This window comes from Oncorhynchus kisutch, linkage group LG20 (assembly GCF_002021735.2).
Source record: "Oncorhynchus kisutch isolate 150728-3 linkage group LG20, Okis_V2, whole genome shotgun sequence".
NCBI lineage: Eukaryota > Metazoa > Chordata > Actinopteri > Salmoniformes > Salmonidae > Oncorhynchus > Oncorhynchus kisutch.
This window is the reverse complement of record NC_034193.2, coordinates 47,694,773-47,716,500: the sequence shown is the minus strand read 5'-3', so window position 1 is coordinate 47,716,500 and position 21,728 is coordinate 47,694,773. Positions and strand designations below refer to the sequence as shown.

Here is a 21,728-nt window from a genome sequence, read left to right as displayed (position 1 = left end):
ACTGTATTGTAGTATGTCAGGAAGGTTCTAGAATGACAGGTATCAAATAAAGACTAACAAACACTTAGAGGCCGACAGTGTTTCTGCCACCTTTTGGTTGCACATAGACCATTGGGGAATATTTCAGAGAGGTATTGAATTAAAGGACTCAGTGTTTCTGTTCATTCCATGTCACTGTCATCTTCAGGTGTGACAGTGATGGCATATTTAAGTGTGACAGTGTCGACAGCTGAGGAAAGCTCCCATAGGACGACCCATCCCTAAAACAGATTCTCATTGGTCAGTGGAACTATTTCTATATATCCACTAGATGGCAATCTTGAACTAGTCTGTTCTCCTCAGCCTTAGCCGGAGGAGTCAGACGGGAGGTTGAGCTCATGGTTTGCGGTTTTTGGCTGTTTATTTGTGAAGGTCTTACCTCAAGGGTCTTTGTAATGCAGGACTGCATTATGTATTCACATTATTATTATTTTTTAACACATGAAGGTTTAATCCATCATCACAGAGTATTACCTATCGACATTAACTATGACCCATCATGGTATAAGAGTCATGGGATACTAATACATCTTGATGACAGATTTGATATATATCGTCTAGAATATTATCAGACCTCATACCTGCTCCTAGCTATTACCATGTCTTACATGCTATTAATCCACTACTGACAGACATATTGGGGACATCAGAGGGATATTTGGATGAGGTGGTAGCTGCCTGCAGTGTTTGGAGCCCCTGACCCTAAGCCTAGTGTCCCCCGGAGGACCCCGGTTGAACATAAACCACCTAGGCAGCTGGGGCCGTCCAAAACACATGATGTAACAGGTGCCCCAAATCACATACCACTGAAAGCACCACGTTCCACTGGACCACAGAAGGTCAGGGTTGTGTAGGTCTGGGTTATCCTCTCTATTTGGATTCCTGTGTGTTTTACGACGATGCTGACGCAAACTGTGTTCATGATCCATGCAATCAGCGTGGCTGGGGGATGGTAGTCATCTTAATCAATGGATTGTGTCATTATTTGAAACCCTGGTTAGTGAACAGCTAAAATTGTTTTTATATACTAACTCTGTTTTATCAATGGACCAATCGGGCTTCAGGAAGAAGCATAGCACAATAACAGCAGCCATGAAGGTTTTTAAATGATATCACTCAAGCCCTTGATGAAAAAACAGCAACGTGTCTCGCTTTTTATTGATCTCTCTAAGGCTTTTGATACAGTTGATACTAAAGCAGAGAGTGTCGCGCGTTAGTCTTTCGGTGCACGCAGTTGCATGATTTGCTAACTACAGTTGAAGTCGGAAGTGTACGTACACCTTAGCCAAGTACATTTAAACTCTGTTTTTCACAATTCCTGACATTTAATCCTCGTATAAACTCCCTGTCTTAGGTCAGTTAGGATCACCACTTTATTTTAAGAATGTGAAATGTCTGAATAATAGTAGAGAGAATGATTTATTTCAGCTTTTATTTCTTTCATCACATTCCCAGTGGGTCAGAAGTTTACATACACTCAATTAGTATTTGCTAGCATTACCTTTAAATTGTTTAACTTGGGTCAAACATAGCATTCCACAAGCTTCACACAATAAGTTGGTTGAATTTTGGGTCATTCCTCCTGACAGAGCTGAGTCAGGTTTGTAGGCCTCCTTGCTCGCAAAAGCTTTTTCAGTTCTGCCCACAAATGTTCAATTGGATTGAGGTCAGGGCTTTGTGATGGCCACTCCAATACCTTGACTTATTTGGCCTTAAGCCATTTTGCCACAACTTTGGAAGTATGCTTGTAGTCAATGTCCATTTGGAAGACACATTTGCGACCAAGCTTTAACTTCCTGACTGAGGTCTTGAGATGTTGCTTCAATATATCCACATAATTTTCCTACCTCATGTTGCCATCTATTTTGTGAAGTGCACCAGTCCCTCCTGCAGCAAAGCACCCCCACAACATGATGCTGCCACCCCCGTGCTTCATGGTTGGAATGGTGTTCTTCGGCTTACAAGCCTTCCCCTCTTTCCTACAAACATAATGATGGTCATTATGGCCAAACAGTTGTATTTTTGTTTCATTAGACCAGAGGACATTTCTCCAAAAAATACAATCTTTGTCCCCATGTGCAGTTGCAAGTCTGGCTTTTTTATGGAGGTTTTGGAGCAGTGGCTTCTTCCTTGCTGAGCGATATAGGACTAATTTTACTGTGGATATGGATACTTTTGTACCTGTTCTCCAACAAGGTCATTTTACTGTGCTGTTGTTCTGGGATGGATTTGCACTTTTCGCACCAAAGTCCATTCATCTCTAAGAAACAGAACGCATCTCCTTCCTGAGCAGTATGACGGCTGCGTGGTCCCATGGTGTTTATACTTGCTTACTATTGTTTGTAAAGATGAACATGGTACATTCAGGCATTTGGAAATTGTTCCCAAGGATGAACTAGACTTGTGGAGGTCTACAATTATTTTTCTGAGGTCTTGGCTGATTTCTTTGATTTTCCTATGATGTCAAGCAAAGAGGCACTGAGTTTGAAGGTAGGCCTTGAAATACATCCACAGGTACACCTCCAATTGTCTCAAATAATGGCAATTAGCCTATCAGAAGCTTCTAAAGCCATGACATCATTTTCTGGAATTTTCCAAGCTGTTTAAAGGCACAGTCAACTTAGTGTATGTAAACTTCTGACCTACTGGAATTGTGATACAGTGAATTATAAATTAAATAATCTGTCCATAAACAATTGTTGAAAAAATTACTTGTGTCATAAAACAAAGTAGATGTCCTAACCGACTTGCCAAAACTATAGTTTGCTAACAAGAAATTTGTTGTATTACCATGGAGCATTGAGATTTATTTTAAACTGCAAAATCCTTACACACCACTGCATGTTATATACCAGGGTTGGCTGGCCTTCTCTAGTCAATTGTAGGCTCAGTCACTGGTATACTTTTATTTACAAAGCCATTTTGAGTTTACTATCATTTCATTTGGGCATTTTTATTGTCCAGGTGGATGATTTGAGGCTGATTCCCTGACCTGTCAATGTTTTTAATTGTATGATTTTGTTATACTCTTGTGAATTCTATGTTTTATTACTAGATTACCTGTAGTTTGGCCAAGGCGCTCTTGAGAAAGAGACTTCAAATCTCAATGAGCCCTTCCTGGTTAAAGGTTAAATAAAAAAAATAAAAAATGACATTTACAGGATGAATTAAAATCAAGAGTATGGATATAATAAATAAGAATTTGTCATCAAGTGTATGTTATAGTTGGATATGTATGGGAGATAATCCAATCATATTAAGATGGATATTGGAGATGTGATAGAAAATATAGAATTAGTCTGTAATGAAATGTATTTAATTGATGTTCTATTTAAGTTTTATGAGAAAAGCACAGACACTTCCTTGAAACACGTATGGAAAGTTTATTGACACAATCGTCCGAATCACATTTAACAGAGCTCACAAACAGATCACTTGGAAACGAGTTTTCAAATGAAGACATGTTTGCAAAGTATCTCAAACAATGGATGAGTCACAACATAGAACATATATTCTTCTATATCATAGAAAATAGGAGCAATCGTGTTTGACCTAGCCTATGTTACATTTCTATGTGTAGCGTTCTGATCGACCCCTGAACTCTGTCTAAATGATGGCCTAGGAGATTAAAAAATATATAATTTTTTTTCAGCTTGTCTTCGATTGGTCCCAAATTTCACTAACTAGGACGGAGTGAACAAACAACTAAATGACAGAATATAAAGTATATTTCCCAGGTGAAACCTGTCTAGTGATATCTGAAGAAGGGGTTTTCTAAAAATGGAGGATAGTAGAAGAAGAAAGCAAACACCCAAGTACAGTAGGATCTGAGATCCAAACACTTCAATGGAAAATAGATACAATACAGGGTCGACAAACAATCAGGAGAGATACCAAAAATATTTCTGGGGTAAATTGGTATCACACCGCAACTCGTTGGTGTTATAGTTAGGGCCCCTGAGTTTTCCAGGTCACCAGTCCAGGAACAATTCTGGGCCCTAGTCATAGTATCTGTGTGGAGGGCTGAACTTTAAACCACTGAGTACTGACATGAGTCAGACCACTTCAATTAATCCTGTATGTAGTAACTCAATAAATACGATAGGCAGCAATGTGGGTGCCTTGTTGATTTTTGCACGATATTGAACTTTGACCTTATTATAGGTTGTCAATGGCATTTATGACATGACCATATGTCCAAGGACTATTGTTTACATTAGTGGTTGTAGGTTCAATTCCTTGGATTAAGGGGCAGTAAAAAAAGCACGGTAAAAAACCTGTTTCAAGCAAGAGGAAATTACGTGTGTTTAGCAAATGACGAGGTGGATTAACACATGAATCTTTTATTGGGTTTCGGAGTTCGTCGGACACTTAGTATCAGCACAAATATTTTTCTGCGATAGAATATGCCAGAGATGACCTATAGACTACCTATAGACCATTTAAAAAGTACAATCAGGATTCTTATAAAGTGACATTTAACATTGCCATACCACGACGGCCTTTAAACTATATACTTGGTAAGGGCTATAAAAACAAACCTGGTTTGGACTCGAAAGGAGGCATAAAAAAACAACGTATAAATTACAAAATAATTCAGCGTCTGAATATTCAGGGTTTGTAAAATGATTCATCTGAGCTTGTCTTGTACTCAAACGCAACAAGGTGTTATGATTGTATACTGCAGGGAGTCCCAGGTATTGGTGGAAGGTACAAGATAATATCGTTCCTGGCTCTAGGATACACCGTAGAAGTAGAAATAGCGGATTATTTCATGGTTTCAATCAACCAGAAAACAAACATTACAATCATGACTATCAATCAACAACAAAAAAGCTGACAAAATATGTTTTTCTCTCTCGATACTACCAACCACACCAAGAAAACGATTTGCCTCATTTGAAAACATAAATTAACATTCAAAATGTGAATTAACACTTCAAGCAGTAGCGTATAATGTCATAAAAACACAAAGTTCTGTTTGTGAGTGTAAAGAGGACGTATACGAAACATCTGTCAGTATTTGCCCCAAAAACAAGGAACTGGCAAATACCGTCGCAGCATTACATTCCAAATTCAATTGTCGATTATCTATTAATTACACCAAGATGCAAGATAAACGTGTTAAAAAAAACGGCCTTTTCAGCTCCCGGCAGAAAGCTATGGCATATAGCTCCAGGACACACAAGCGTGATGGGAATTTTAATGGGATATATGACACATACTGATCAAAAGGGGGAACATTTTTACTTTTACAAAATCACATTTTCAGGTAGTCTTGCATTGATGTGATAATTCGACTTAAGTGGAAATTACGATTCTCCCCAAAGTGATAAAAGTCATATGGGGTAAGTGACAACATGTGTAACCAACTGTATATCAACTTGTAACATTGAGGAACTCCCATCTACCTCTCATAAACCTACATTAATGTGTGCAACTGTGAAGGGTATTTGTTGCTGGTTGAAGCACTATGCAGAAGTTAGAATAGTACCGTGATAGGGTTTAGGGTTGTGTACATATTACTGACTGTATGTGATGCAAATGACCACTGACCAGTAAGTATTTTGAGTTATAAAAATAAGTTGGGGTCAATTCAGTTTTGTTTCATGTGCTTCTTATCCTCTGAGTTTATCCTCTGAAGTCCTGTTTCGGAAAGCTTTTCTTCGGACACACAACATCGTATTTGGTATTTTAGTAAGGGGTCTTGGTGAAAAATCTGAATAGAAACAAGGTATTATTTATCACACATGTAACAAATGAACTGTTCATAAAATAAGGCAGGGGGCTGTGTCACAGATCGACGGTGGACGGTATTCCATGGCAACAATCACAGTGCATTGGGCTGGTGTCTGCGTAAACTGTCACCATTTTGGGGCGTTAAACAGCTGGACCTGAGGAACACCCAATAAATGTACTTTCACTTCCTGCTTCCAAGTCACATGATGTGGGTACAAATTCTGGGATTGGATTGGGAGCTGAGGCTGCCAGTGACATTGTTTTGATGGTTGTTTAAATGTATTGTGTAAAATAATCTAGATGGGGCATTTCCGAGAGCGCAGTACTGACTTCAGTGCGACACACGACACTGCAGAGCAAGCAGATAGCGAGCTAGCGCAACAGGACAGCTACCACCAATGAATGTGCTATAGAACTACCACACAAATACATTTGGTTGAGAATATATGACTTACTATATAGGAGCAAGAGGTGATACAGCCCTCCTTCACACGTCATATACTTACGTCCCTATACTTCACAACTTTATACAACTGCAGTCATCTTCCTATTGATGAATCCTATGACTACTGCAGAAATGCATCCCTTCCCGGTCACGACGCTTGAGCAACAAATAAGTCCTCTCTTTTCCTCTGCAGTTTGCCTAAGTAACACACAGACAGAAGTTGTGCCATACTGAGACGTCGTGTTAATAAAGAACTATCTGTAGACAAGGGCGGCTATTTTCCTGTTGTTTTGTTTTTCACAGACAAAGTTGAGTCAAGTTAAAAAAGCAAATGTTGGAAGTTAACAGTCCTTCTGCTCTTCAACATAGATAGATCAAAAACGTTGAATTGAAACCACCTCGTTTGCTCCCATGCAAATGAGCAAACTCGCGGCAGTCGTCTGGAAGTGGCTTCTCTTTCCTCAAAGTCTGAAACTTCCTGAATCCTTGGAGAGAGCAAGAAGAAGGAACACTTCTAGTTGAGAGAGGAAGCGCTCGCCGCGGTTGCAAACCCCCCCGCCACTTCAAAAGCCGTCACACACTGCGTCAGAGAGGGAAAGTGGAAATGTAAGAGACCTTTGCAGTGCAGGTCTACTAACTGTACCAGCCAACAAAAAATGGGTTTTCCATCACACAAAAGTACCAGAGTGAACTGTCCATTGTCCATTTCCCTGATCTTAAAAGTTTATCAGTCTTTCCTCAAAGTCTTCCTCCTCTCCCCATTAACTTATGCCTGTGGCCCTAAGTTTCGGGGCCCTTAGCTTCAAAGGCCCCCTACGTGCTACGGTAGGTCTTAATGATGTCTTTGATTTGTCTCCTGCAGATGGGGCAGCAGGCATTGGACATCTTCTTGAGTTTGACGCCGCAGGTGTAGCAGAGACACATGTGACCGCAGGCGTAGATGACCGTGTCCACATGGTTCTCGTAGCAGATGGAACACTCATCTCCAGTCGGCCACCCGGGCCCTCTCCCGCTGCCTGATGGGAAGGTGGGCGACTTGGGGAGGCTGATGGGCGAGCTGGGGGTCGTTCCTGTTAGGGGGGAGGTAGAGACGGAGGGAGGAAAGGAGGGAGAGGGAGAAAGAGAGAGACATTCTGCATGTACACTACAGGTCAAAAGTTTTAGAACACCAACTCATTCAATGGTCTTTCTTTATTTTTACTATTTTCTACATTGTAGAATAATGAAGACATCAAAACTATGAAATAACACATGGAATCATGTAGTAACCAAAAAAGTGTTAAACAAATCAAAATATACGTATTCAAATAGCCACTCTTTGCCTTGAGAGCTTTGCAGACTCTTGGCATTCTCTCAACCAGCTTCACCTGGAATTATTTTCCAACAGTCTTGAAGGAGTTCAACTGAGCACTTGTTGGCTGCTGAGCACTTGTTGTCTGCTTTTCCTTCACTCTACGGTCCGACTCATCCCAAACCATCTCAATCTGTTTGAGGTCGGGGGATTGTGAAGGCAAGGTCATCTTATGCAGTACTCCATCACTCTCCTTCTTGGTAAAATAGCCCTTACACAGCCTGGAGGTGAGTTGGGTCATTGTCCTGCTGAAAAATAATTTATAGTCCCAATAAGCCCAAACCACATGGGATGGGGTATCGCTGCAGTATTGCTGTGGTAGCCATGCTGATTGTGTGCCTTGAATTCTAAATAAATCACAAACAGTGTCATCAGCAAAGCACCCCCACAACATAAGACCTCCTCCATGCTTTATGGTGGGAAATACACATATGTAGATAATCCGTTCACCTATTCTGCGTCTCACAAAAACACGGCGGTTGGAACTAAAAATCTTCAAATTGGACCGGTGTAATGTCCATTGCTCGTGTTTCTTAGCCCAAGAAAGTATCTTGTTCTTATTGGTGTCCTTTAGTAGTGGTTTCTTTGCAGCAATTCGACCATGAAGACCTGATTCACACAGGCTCCTCTGAACAGTTGATGTTGAGATGTGTCTGTTACTTGAACTCTGTGAAGCATTTATTTGGCTGCAATTTCTGAGGCTGGTAACTAATGAACTTATCCTCTGCAGCAAAGGTAAGGCTGGGTCTTCCATTCCTGTGGCGGTCCCCATGAGCTTGATGGTTTTTGCGACTGCCCTTGAAGAAACTAAGTTCTAAGTTCTTGAAATGTTCCGTATTGACTGACCTTCATGTCTTAAAGTAACGATGGATCATTTCAATTTGCTTATTCTTGGCATAATATGGACTTGGTCTTTTACCAAATAGGGCTATCTTCTGTAAACCATCTCTACCTTGTCACAATACCACTGATTGGCTCAAACGTATTAAGAAGGAAAGACATTCAACAAATTCACTTTTAACAAGGCACACCTATTAATTGAAATGCATTCCATGTGACTACCTCATGAAGCTGGTTGAGAGAATGCCAAGAGTGTGCAAAGCTATCACCAAGGCAAAGGGTGGCTATTTGAAGAATCTCAAAAATAAAATATATTTTGATTTGTTTAACACTTTTAGGTTACTACACGATTCCATATGTGTTATTTCATAGTTTTAATATCTTCCCTATTATTCTACAATGTAGAAAATAGTAAAAATTAAGAAAAATCCTTGAATGAGGGGTTGTTCTAAAAAATGTTGACCAGTAGTGTATGTACTGATGTAATGGATGTAATCTACAGTGTTGATCAATACATTCCTTACAATAAATACAGTACAAACCCATTTTACCACTGTTGTCCTACTATGAAGGCAGCCTCACATTATGTAACTACAACAGTAGACGAGACATTGTGTCCTCCCGCTGCACAGCACGAGAAGCAATGTACCGAACAGACTCACCACCCAGGACATCTGCTACCTAGTGTCCCCCTCTCCTCTCTTAACCCCCTGCAGTGGGTTTGATAGTTTGATTAATAGAGTGGCTCTGAAAGGTACAGACCTCCCGCAGAGCCACCACAGTAGGCCGCGGAGCTGGGGCCTCCCAGGCCTCCGTTAAGGACCGGGTCGGAGCTTCCACTACCCAGGGCCAGGGCTAGGGCACTGGGGGTGTGGGGGGAGGAGGAGGGAGAGCTGGGGTTGGAGGGAGGCCGCGCGGGCTGGTCCCCGAGATGTGTGGAACCTGGAGCCAGAGAACAGACAGAGAGAAAAGAGATGGTTATGAAAGCATATAGTTCAAATATAGGCACCCCAACTATAGGCACCCCAACTATAGGCACCCCAACTATAGGCACCCCAACTATAGGCACCCCAACTATAGGCACATCAACTATAGGCACCTCAAATATAGTCGCCTCAACTATAGTCACCTCAAATATAGGCACCCCAACTATAGGCACCGCAAATATAGGCACCTCAAATATAGGCACCCCAAATACAGTCACCTCATCTATAGGCACCTTAACTATAGGCACCTCAACTATAGGCACCTCAACTATAGCCACCTCAACTATAGGCACCTCAACTATAGGCACCTCAACTATAGGCACCTCAACTATAGGCACCTCAACTATAGGCACCTCAACTATAGGCACCTCAACTATAGGCACCTCAACTATAGGCACCTCAACTATAGGCACCTCAACTATAGGCACCTCAATTATAGGCACCTCAATTATAGGCACCTCAACTATAGGCACCTCAACTATAGGCACCTCAACTATAGCCACCTCAATTATAGCCACCTCAACTATAGGCACCTCAACTATAGGCACCTCAACTATAGGCACCTCAACTATAGGCACCTCAACTATAGCCACCTCAATTATAGCCACCTCAATTATAGCCACCTCCAATATAGCCATCTCAATTATAAGCACCTCAAATATAGGCACCTCTAGTACTGTAAGTGGACTATCCAGTAGGTTCTACATTGAAGAATGATCCTATATCATAAAGAACCGAGAAAAATAAAGATTATTATTACTATTTTGATGTATTATTATAATTTTTTTATTCATTTAAAAAGAATCTCTGGTAATATTATAAATATATAATTTTTTTCCCCCCTTTCTCGAATCACCATTACAATACTTTTTTTTTAAACTGTCATTATTGGTGTCGTTTTCTCACCTGGTTTTAGCAACAGTGGCCTTGTTCATTCCTGCTAATAAAGCTTATTTGCATCTGAAAGAAGAGTTGGTATGTTATGAAGACATGGGCCTACAAAGATCAGAGGGGGTTTTCTCTATGTGTGCTATACCATAGACAGATGAATGATCGGATGATCAAGTGAATGGCTTTTCAATAACTTTTGGGGATTACTAGCGTGAAGTTTAGGGAGATATGTGAGGGGTTTGTTACGTTCCACTCTTTTTTTAAACATTTTTTATTTTACATCCCCTGTTTCTGTGGTGAAGGCAGGGAAACAAATGGAAATTCCGAGTCCACGTTTAAGAAGCACATATTAGGATGCCAGTGATGCCTGAGGTGAGGGGTCATGTTTCAGAGACCCCAGCCCCAGTGTGATTAACATGACATATTGGGTTCCAAAGTCACGGACATGGACACATTACGTAAGTCGGAATGCGACCCTGGCTGCGTCAGACATACAGTACATGCCTGTACATGGATGAAGAGGATACGTCAGACATACAGTACATGCCTGTACATGGATGAAAGAGGATACGTCAGACATACAGTACATGCCTGTACATCGATGAAGAGGATACATCAGACATACAGTACATGCCTGTACATGGATGAAATAGGATACGTCAGACATACAGTACATGCCTGTACATGGATGAAGAGGATACGTCAGACATACAGTACATGCCTGTACATCGATGAAGAGATACAGTACATGCCTGTACATCGATGAAGAGGATACATCAGACATACAGTACATGCCTGTACATCGATGAAGAGGATACATCAGACATACAGTACATGCCTGTACATCGATGAAGAGGATACATCAGACATACAGTACATGCCTGTACATGGATGAAAGAGGATACGTCAGACATACAGTACATGCCTGTACATGGATGAAGAGGATACGTCAGACATACAGTACATGCCTGTACATCGATGAAGAGATACAGTACATGCCTGTACATCGATGAAGAGGATACGTCAGACATACAGTACATGCCTGTACATCTATGAAGAGGATACATCAGACATACAGTACATGCCTGTACATGTATGAAGAGGATACGTCAGACATACAGTACATGCCTGTACATGGATGAAGAGGATACGTCAGACATACAGTACATGCCTGTACATGGATGAAGAGGATACGTCAGACATACAGTACATGCCTGTACATGGATGAAGAGGATACGTCAGACATACAGTACATGCCTGTACATCGATGAAGAGATACAGTACATGCCTGTACATCGATGAAGAGGATACGTCAGACATACAGTACATGCCTGTACATCTATGAAGAGGATACATCAGACATACAGTACATGCCTGTACATCGATGAAGAGGATACATCAGACATACAGTACATGCCTGTACATGGATGAAAGAGGATACGTCAGACATACAGTACATGTCTGTACATGGATGAAGAGGATACGTCAGACATACAGTACATGCCTGTACATCGATGAAGAGGATACATCAGACATACAGTACATGCCTGTACATGGATGAAAGAGGATACGTCAGACATACAGTACATGCCTGTACATGGATGAAGAGGATACGTCAGACATACAGTACATGCCTGTACATCGATGAAGAGATACAGTACATGCCTGTACATCGATGAAGAGGATACGTCAGACATACAGTACATGCCTGTACATCTATGAAGAGGATACATCAGACATACAGTACATGCCTGTACATGGATGAAAGAGGATCCGTCAGACATACAGTACATGCCTGTACATGGATGAAGAGGATCCGTCAGACATACAGTACATGCCTGTACATGGATGAAGAGGATCCGTCAGACATACAGTACATGCCTGTACATGGATGAAGAGGATCCGTCAGACATACAGTACATGCCTGTACATGGATGAAGAGGATCCGTCAGACATACAGTACATGCCTGTACATGGATGAAGAGGATCCGTCAGACATACAGTACATGCCTGTACATGGATGAAGAGGATCCGTCAGACATACAGTACATGCCTGTACATGGATGAAGAGGATCCGTCAGACATACAGTACATGCCTGTACATGGATGAAGAGGATACGTCAGACATACAGTACATGCCTGTACATGGATGAAGAGGATACGTCAGACATACAGTACATGCCTGTACATGGATGAAGAGGATACGTCAGACATACAGTACATGCCTGTACATGGATGAAGAGGATATGTCAGACATACAGTACATGCCTGTACATGGATGAAGAGGATACGTCAGACATACAGTACATGCCTGTACATGGATGAAGAGGATACGTCAGACATACAGTACATGCCTGTACATGGATGAAGAGGATACGTCAGACATACAGTACATGCCTGTACATGGATGAAGAGGATACGTTAGACATACAGTACATGCCTGTACATCGATGAAGAGATACAGTACATGCCTGTACATCGATGAAGAGGATACGTCAGACATACAGTACATGCCTGTACATCTATGAAGAGGATACATCAGACATACAGTACATGCCTGTACATCGATGAAGAGGATACATCAGACATACAGTACATGCCTGTACATGGATGAAAGAGGATACGTCAGACATACAGTACATGCCTGTACATCGATGAAGAGATACAGTACATGCCTGTACATCGATGAAGAGGATACGTCAGACATACAGTACATGCCTGTACATCTATGAAGAGGATACATCAGACATACAGTACATGCCTGTACATCTATGAAGAGGATACATCAGACATACAGTACATGCCTGTACATGGATGAAAGAGGATACGTCAGACATACAGTACATGCCTGTACATGGATGAAGAGGATACGTCAGACATACAGTACATGCCTGTACATCGATGAAGAGGATACGTCAGACATACAGTACATGCCTGTACATCTATGAAGAGGATACATCAGACATACAGTACATGCCTGTACATGGATGAAAGAGGATACGTCAGACATACAGTACATGCCTGTACATGGATGAAGAGGATACGTCAGACATACAGTACATGCCTGTACATGGATGAAGAGGATACGTCAGACATACAGTACATGCCTGTACATGGATGAAGAGGATACGTCAGACATACAGTACATGCCTGTACATGGATGAAGAGGATACGTCAGACATACAGTACATGCCTGTACATGGATGAAGAGGATACGTCAGACATACAGTACATGCCTGTACATGGATGAAGAGGATACGTCAGACATACAGTACATGCCTGTACATGGATGAAGAGGATACGTCAGACATACAGTACATGCCTGTACATGGATGAAAGAGGATACGTCCGAGAAATTATGTTTGTATCTGAGGACCAAGTGGTTCCTTAACATTGGTTTGACGGTTGGTTAGTTAAATGGTTGCTAGTGATTGAGTAGTAATAATTTATATAGACTGAGCAAGATTGAGTGTCACTATTGATTTTTTTAAAGGGGGGGGGATCACCTAATCAAAAGTGATACTACACCAAAAAAAAAACGTAATTTATTTCTAGACTGTATTTATGTAGACATATTGTAGTAGACATATTGTAGTAGACATATTGTATGCATCCAGGCATTGTTAGTCTTGTGCTGACCCGCAGGAGTTGTAATATGAGACCAATTGTTTATTTTTGGTTTAAGTAGGCACTAACAGAATGACTATTTAGTGTTTAGTAAATTACTATGAAATTGGTCTGTCTTGTTGAGTGTACGTGTCATAATTAAAAGAGAAAAAGGATTCAAAGATTTGCAAATTGTATTGGAACAATGGAAATGGCTATAGTCACCATTCGGCCCGAAAGCCACACCATCCAAAAACAGGGACTTCATCAGCAACAACAGCAACAAACAAGCCACAATGATCTACAATGAACCCTTGAACATTGCAAAAACATGTTATTTTAAGACACAAGGGATGAGAGGAGGAATAGTTCATCAAAGCCTATGGGGACTGTGGTAACTGGGAGTGACCTCCATGGTCTTTCTCAGCTCACTATGTCTGTTTTTCTGGATGGCATGACGGAAGAATGTGAAAAATGAGTCGTCTGGTGTGTGGCCCGTGGTCCATCATTAAGACTGCCGTCAGCTGACAACATGGTGACCGGCCACCGTTTCTGGCATCTCTCTGAGAGCGTTTGATCTATGGCCAGATCAAAAATGGCTGTCTTTCTATGCTCACGAACACTGGAGAGGCTGTCGACTAGGCCAGTGGTTCCCAAACCTTTTCGCTTACTGTACCACCAACTCAACTTTACCCACTCGTGCATTTTATCAGTCGGCCTATGGTCTCATGAGTCTTCACAAGTACACCATGTGGATAGGCCAAGTACCGCCAAGGGTCCTAGTACCCCTGGTTGGGAACCACTGGACTAGGTGGCCATTTTGGTTCTGCGATAATGCTAACATAATGCCTTAGGACCCATGTTGGCTGTAATACTGATCTCTGTTACCTGATGACTGACTGACATGGTGCATTACGTCATGTGGTAGGCTGCACTGTACAAGTCTTGTGGAGTCTTTGAGGTTTTCTAAATGGGGCTGTATGTGCTGGTATAGTTGGAGAGGAGGGTTAAGACCTGGGCTGTTTGTTTGTGTAGAGGGTTGCTCTGGTGCCCCTAGGCTCTTGGTTCCTCAGTGTGTGTGTGTGTATATGTCTAAGTGTGTGTGTGTTTGTGCGGTGTGTTTTTAGATGGTCATTTGTAGAATGTCTATGTATAACGCACACTCCCATAACTACCCTTAGTTCGTACGGACACACCCTTATCCTCCTTATAAACTACCACTACTATTCAGAGTCCCCCTATGATCACATTACTACTACGCTGACAGGTCCCCCTGTGGACTCTAACCCAGAGGTGTGGTGGTGGTGCCGAGCCTCTCGCTGTCCTCCATCTCTCCCATTTTAATCCCCTATCTTGCTTGTCCTCAGCAGCTGACCTGGGATCAGTGGAGCCCGGCCCTGATCCTCCTGTTCACTCCCAGATTAATTTAGAGAGGGACTGTAGACAGCTGTGGCGGCTCACTCTCCGCCTCCCAAATGGCACCCTATTCCCTATGTGGTGCACTACTTTTGACTGCACTACTTTTGACCAGAGCTCTATGGGCCCTAGTAAAAAGTAGTGCACTATATAAGGAATAGGGTGCCATTTGGGACACAAGGTGTTTATTAAGAAGAGTATGTTTGTCCAGATCCTCTAAAGCAGTCTGCTATGGGAGGATTCTGAGGAATGTGGGCTATGTGACACTGAGACTGGGACATACTTTGACTCAACAACACTGGGTCACACACTGTCGCAGCACCTTGATGGGGTTGTGGCTTCAAAATGGCCGCTTGGCCCTACAGTCATGGTTGTGACTGAGGATGTCCTTTGTTGTCATATAGTGAGTGACCTTAGGTCATCATAGTCTCTACATCTTAAAAGAGGAGTGTGGGATATCCTTCTAGGGATCTGTTCAGTGGTAGACTGATGAATAGGAGGAGGGGAAGATGGGAGGAGGAAAAGAGGAGACTGGGGTTGTAAAAGTGGTTGCTTATCTTTCTACATCCATTGAGCTTTCTGAAACACGATATCCAAAGAAACTTTAAGAGCTTTGAGAGGTTTGGCGACCGTATATGGGTGGTCTTTAAGTTTGTTGTCAGGATTTTCTACATTTAGGCTCTCAATGGTAATTGGTCAAATCTATATATAGGATAGTATATACTGTATATATAGTTAAAGCTGCAATATGTCACTTTTTGGGCGACCTGACCAATGAGAGTTATAGATCTGTCATTCTCATTGAAAACAAGCAGTAGATCAGATGTGGTTTCTATGCTTCCTGTGCTTTGTTTTATTTTTGCGTCTATTACTCCAGTTTCAATCAGCTGAAAACACAATATTTTTGTTTATGGAAACGATATTTCACAGCGGTTTAAATGGTACAATGATTCTCTACACTATACATACTTGCAGGCATGTGGAGAGTGTGTGTGAGAGACAGGATATTATCTGGCCCGACATGCAGTGAGTGATTTTATTAGTGCTCTGGTGCTGGAAAATGTTTTGCAACATCCAGGTGTTTATAGCCCTGACATCTTAACATCCAGGTGTTTATAGCCCTGACATCTTAACATCCAGGCGTTTATAGCCCTGACATCTTAACATCCAGGTGTTTATAGCCCTGACATCTTAACATCCAGGTGTTTATAGCCCTGACATCTTAAAATCTAGGTGTTTATAGCCCTGACATCTTAACATCCAGGTGTTTATAGCCCTGACATCTTAACATCCAGGTGTTTATAGCCCTGACATCTTAACATCCAGGTGTTTATAGCCCTGACATCTTAACATCCAGGTGTTTATAGCCCTGACATCTTAACATCCAGGAGTTTATAGCCCTGACATCTTAACATCCATGTGTTTATAGCCCTGACATCTTAACATCCATGTGTTTATAGCCCTGACATCTTAACATCCCTGCTATCAGATGTTGGTATCTGTAGGGCGGTGTGTGTGTATATGTGTGTGTGTGTGTGTGTACATTAAGGCCCCTTTCATAATATTGAGTTGTACTCCCCCTTTGCCGTCAGAACAGCCTCAATTCGTCGGGGCATGGACTTAACAAGGTGTTGAGAGCATTCCACAGGGATGCTGACCCATGTTGACTCCAATGCTTCCCACAGTTGTGTCAAGTTGGCCGGATGTCCTTTGGGTGGTGAACCATTCTTGATACACACAGAAAACAGTTGAGTGTGAAAACCTCAGCTGCATTGCAGTTCTTGACACAAACCGGTGCGCCTGGCACCTACTACCATACTCCGTTCAAAGGAAATGAAATATTTTGTCTTGCCCATTCACCCTACATACACAATCACATAAACAATCCATGTCTCAATTGTCTCAAGGCTTGAAAAATATGATTTAATCTCCTCCCCTTCCTCTACACTGGATTTAACACGTGACATCAATAAGGGATCATAGTTTTCACCTGGATTCACCTGGTCTGTCTATGTCATGGAAAGTGTGTGTGTGTGTGTGTGTGTGTGTGTGTAGTAGAGACTAGAGAGATCATGTTCACTGTAAGCACAGACCGCGCTGGATGATACTAACTCACGTCATATGCTGCCCTTTATCGCTCATTAAAGTCCAGTGGTGTGTGTGTGTATAACTGCTAGGGAAGAGAAGGACATCAGAGTCACTAGACACAGAGAGTGAGAGAAGGTGAGAGAGAGAGTGAGAGAGTGAGAGAGAGAGAGAGTGAGAGAGAGAGAGAGAGAGAGAGAGAGAGAGAGAGAGAGAGAGAGAGAGAGAGAGAGAGAGAGAGAGAGAGAGAGAGAGAGAGAGAGAGAGAGAGAGAGAGAGAGAGAGAGAGAGAGAGAGAGAGAGAGAGAGAGAGAGAGAGAGAGAGCGAGAGAGAGAGGAAGAGAGAGCGAGAGAGCGACGTCAGGAAATGTGAATAAACGGCCAACCATGCCAGACCCAAGGATGTTTCAATGTTTCAGTCTGAAGGAGGGAGAAAAGAACGAGGGAGAAAGAAAGAAAGAAAGAGAGAATTACAGTGGCTGGAGTAGCTGTGGGTGCCGGGCGAGACTGTTCACTTGAGCGTGAACGAGCTGACATTCTAATGGAATCTATAATGTATGGGGAGAGTGTCAGAGTAATAGTGTCCTATTTCTCTACTGCTGTTCTCTCCCTCCCTCTAACATCTCCTCCACTATCACACCATCAGTCTCCCCATTTACAGATGTAGGACCTTCATTTGATCACTCTTTTTGCAGGACAGCTTTCCTGCAACGCAGGACATTTAAAATGTGTAGTGTTGATTATAATCAACATTGATTATAATCCACATAATAATTCACATTCATTTGTTCTTTCATTTGCTTATCCAATCATCCATTCACTAATTTATTCATTACTCTTAATCATTCATTCGTGAACTGTTCAATCATTAACGAATTCATTCATTTGTTCGTTCATTCTCTCTGAATATCAAATTGTTGCTTCTTAGTGGGCACGCTAGCTAGGAGCCCTAATACTTGACCTTCGGTGTTCACTCACCATACCAAGGGCACTCCCCCACTAGGGGAGCTCAGGAATTAGTGGACCTCATGTTAGTGCACAACACACACAGCTTAAGCCAGTTTAAAGGAGCACTCCCAAATGTATACGCAGCCCCACGGGACAAATTCAGGTAAACCTTAAAGCCTATAAAAACACATTCAGACCTGCCGTCACATAAACAGGCAAGACACTTCCTAAGGTTGAACAATTGGAATATAAAGGTGATTTACTATCTATCAGGGTCAGAAGGAATTCCTAGATTTGTTCGGATGAATGATTGTAGTGCAGAGTCTCTAGAACGGCCGCTTCATGTTGCCGTAAACTCCTCGTAAGGTGATCCGTCCTAAAAGAAACTCAGCAGTATTCAGGCAGTTCTGTTGTCAACAAGAGAACTTCCTTGAACTCCTTGAAAAAAACGGAAGAAGTAGCCGTGGTGCTCTAGCCAAATGTTTTTAAAAGCACGTGTGATGTACTAGTACAACAGACTATCAGAACAAACCACAACACCATAACCATCTCCCTATGCAGCTAACGAGTTCCTAGTAAAAAAAAAAAAAGCACGGTGAGAAGACCCATAGGGGTGCATTTCCTGTGCAGTTTTCATGTAGGCCCATAGTATTGACCGTTGGCTTAGTGCCACTGCGGTTGCCCGATCTATCAATACCCCAGAGCCACACTCCAGCCTCAGAAAGTGTGTAGTATGCGCTGCAGCCCTAAGTGTAATGTATTGATGTGGCTTTCATTGATCGCGCTGTCAGCCACCTCCCTGTGTGTCTCCAGAGTGCCTAAAGGAGCAGACCAGATCCAAAATGGCGGCTGTGTAATGTAATATAATGAGAACAGTGCTAACAGGGCGGCATGAGGGCATGTCGATGCCTCGCTAACTGCTGTGACCTCCATGGCTGCATGGAGAATAAGCGTGTTAGTATGAGGGCAATTTACAGGTGAGCAAACAAGCAGCACTTAATGAAAATACCATGTTAGCATTATATATCAGCACTGTAAGGTGTAGTTTCTGTAACTCTCTCTCTCTCTCTCTGTCTCTCTCTCTCTCTCTCTCTGTCTCTCTCTCTCTCTCTATCCCTCCCTCCTTTACTTCACTGAGAGGATAGAGGGATATATTTAGCCGGAGCTTGATTCGTCCTGAGAAGCAAAACAATGATGACACGTTGATGGGGTTGTGCCTGATTTGGTTGTGTGGCTTCGTAATTGGACTGCTAAAATAAGACAGGCCATCAACCTTCCCAGTCCTTCTACATGATACACCTAACAAAGATGTGTCATTTTTTAATTTCCGCTTGTCCAATCTCCGGAAACGCTCTGCCAAATTTTCATTTGCATGTAATTATGGCTCAATATGTCATAGAAGGATATAGGAGTGAACATTCGCTGTTCTTTAGTTTTGACCGTTTGTCTGCCCTTTTCACAGACTATGTAAAGAGGGATCTTGTGCACCAGTTGGCTTGATAGGGGGCCTACAGATGTAGGATCTACATTTGATCATTTGATTTTTAAAATTTCCACTTTGAGATTTCACACTAGATTTTCTTCGTATAACCCACATAATAATTCACATTTACTGTTGCTGCAGGTTGATTTTCCTCCGTAGCAACCTCGCTCAAACTAAGATCCTACATCTGTAAGTCCAAAAAATATAAAGAGCGCAGCAATTCACCTCTCAAAAAGTCTAAAAGCACAGTTGTAGCTACTTTAGGCACACCTGCCTGCCACGGCAGAAATACATTATGTTTGGCATATTGCAAATGAAGCATACGGCCTCCCGCTCACCCACACATCTTTCCCACTTCGTGTTCATTATCTGTATTTAGAGTGTGTAATCAAGCATGGGGGCTCTCGGCATACTGCTGAGAGGTAGCGTGTGTCCCGCAGCGAAGACACGTTTCCTCCGCTGTGAGTAGGTCGCAAGCACATACACACACATGCAAACACACACACACACACACACACACACACACACACACACACACACACCATACAGACAGGAGAAGACGTGTTGCGGCCGCTAGGTTGCAGGGCCTGGCTCCCACACGCCTCCTTTCACTTGTTCCCTCTCTTCCTGTTATTTATTGTGGCAGGTCGTGAGACAGCGTCTACTTTGCTCCCCATCGATACCTTCAGAAGTGCATTTGGATCTGACTTCCTGTGTCAAGACGCTGTATTGAAGCACATGACATAAGTGTACACCTCTGAGCTCTGTGATGCAGGTGGGGCCCTAAATCCATGGCTTACGATCGATCATGAATGGATAAACGAAAAAGTTTATACCATGTCAGATTCAACCCTCCTAGGGCCTGTAGTACTGTAGACACTGTAGTATTAAAGGCCAGGACCAGACCATGTGACTTGATCAGGAAAAGTCCCCTAGCCCCTACAGTCCATAGCTAGGGCCTGGAGTTTTCCCTAGTCAGGTAACATAAATAGGGAAAACTCCTGGCCCCACGCAGAGCATACAAGTAATAGTAGAGAGAAGTACTCTAAGTACACGTAACTGCCAAATTAAAGGAAACACGTGCGGTGGCCCAGCGGCCTATTAAGACAAGTTAGGTTAGTGTTTCCTTTATTTTGGCATTTACCTGTATAATATAACAGTCATTCTGACTTACCCAGTATCCTGAGTTGAGTGACGGCTCCGTGCAGACCAAAGAACATCCACAGGGGCCGGGAGTTGTCCACACACACTTGCATCCCTGCATTGGTGCCATTGTGGCTCAAGATCACCTCCCCTTCCTGGTTGACCAGGAAGCCCAGTATATCACTGCTCTGGAGCAGCGTGGGCACTCGGCACACGGCCCAGAATTCCTTGCGGTCGACTAACGCCTCCGGGTTGTAGGGCAGGTCGCTAGGGCGCAGCACAGCGGGGTCGCATGATGTCACGCCATAGGACAGCGATCCCGACCTAGCCGGGCTCGACTTGGTCACCTTGATAAACACGGTCTCGCCGGTACGCAGTGGCCGGTCAGTGAAGACGAGCGTTCGCTCCTCTCTGGCGTGCTCGGATCTCGCCACCGTCTGCTCGTCGAGCGTCTTGATGTGGGCACCGCGGAGGGCGTGGAAATGGAGGTCGCTTTCGAGGGAGTGTGGGAGGACAGAGGACTGCTGGGTGTTGAGGGAGTTCTGGGGGATGGGGCAGGAGGCGGAGGGAGGGGCCAGGTGGAGATGGGCGTGGTTATGTGGGTGAGCTGGGCCAGAGCCGTCCACTTGCTGCAGGTTGAGGTCACAGAGGCTGACAGAGAGGCGGGAGTCATCTGCCTCGCGGCGGAGAGAAGAGGAGCGTACGGTGGTGAAGGAGCGGGGACGGAGGAAGTCGGGAGGGACCATCTCACTCTCT

The 21,728-nt window shown here is 43.0% G+C and overlaps 1 protein-coding gene across 1 annotated transcript in view; it reads right to left on the bottom strand.

Moving 5' to 3' along the window:
* Positions 1-3,402: 3,402 nt before the first annotated feature.
* The window catches only part of LOC109877965 (E3 ubiquitin-protein ligase NEURL1), a 60,997-nt gene continuing 42,671 nt past the window's right edge, over positions 3,403-21,728 (bottom strand). Inside the window, exons 4-6 of the mRNA XM_031799598.1 lie at positions 21,004-21,726; positions 9,177-9,356; positions 3,403-7,293 (exon numbers count right to left, since the gene is read on the bottom strand). Of these exons, the coding sequence (XP_031655458.1) occupies positions 7,037-7,293; positions 9,177-9,356; positions 21,004-21,726 (1,160 nt within the window). The 3' untranslated portion in view covers positions 3,403-7,036. The remainder of the gene's footprint in view (positions 7,294-9,176; positions 9,357-21,003; positions 21,727-21,728) is intronic.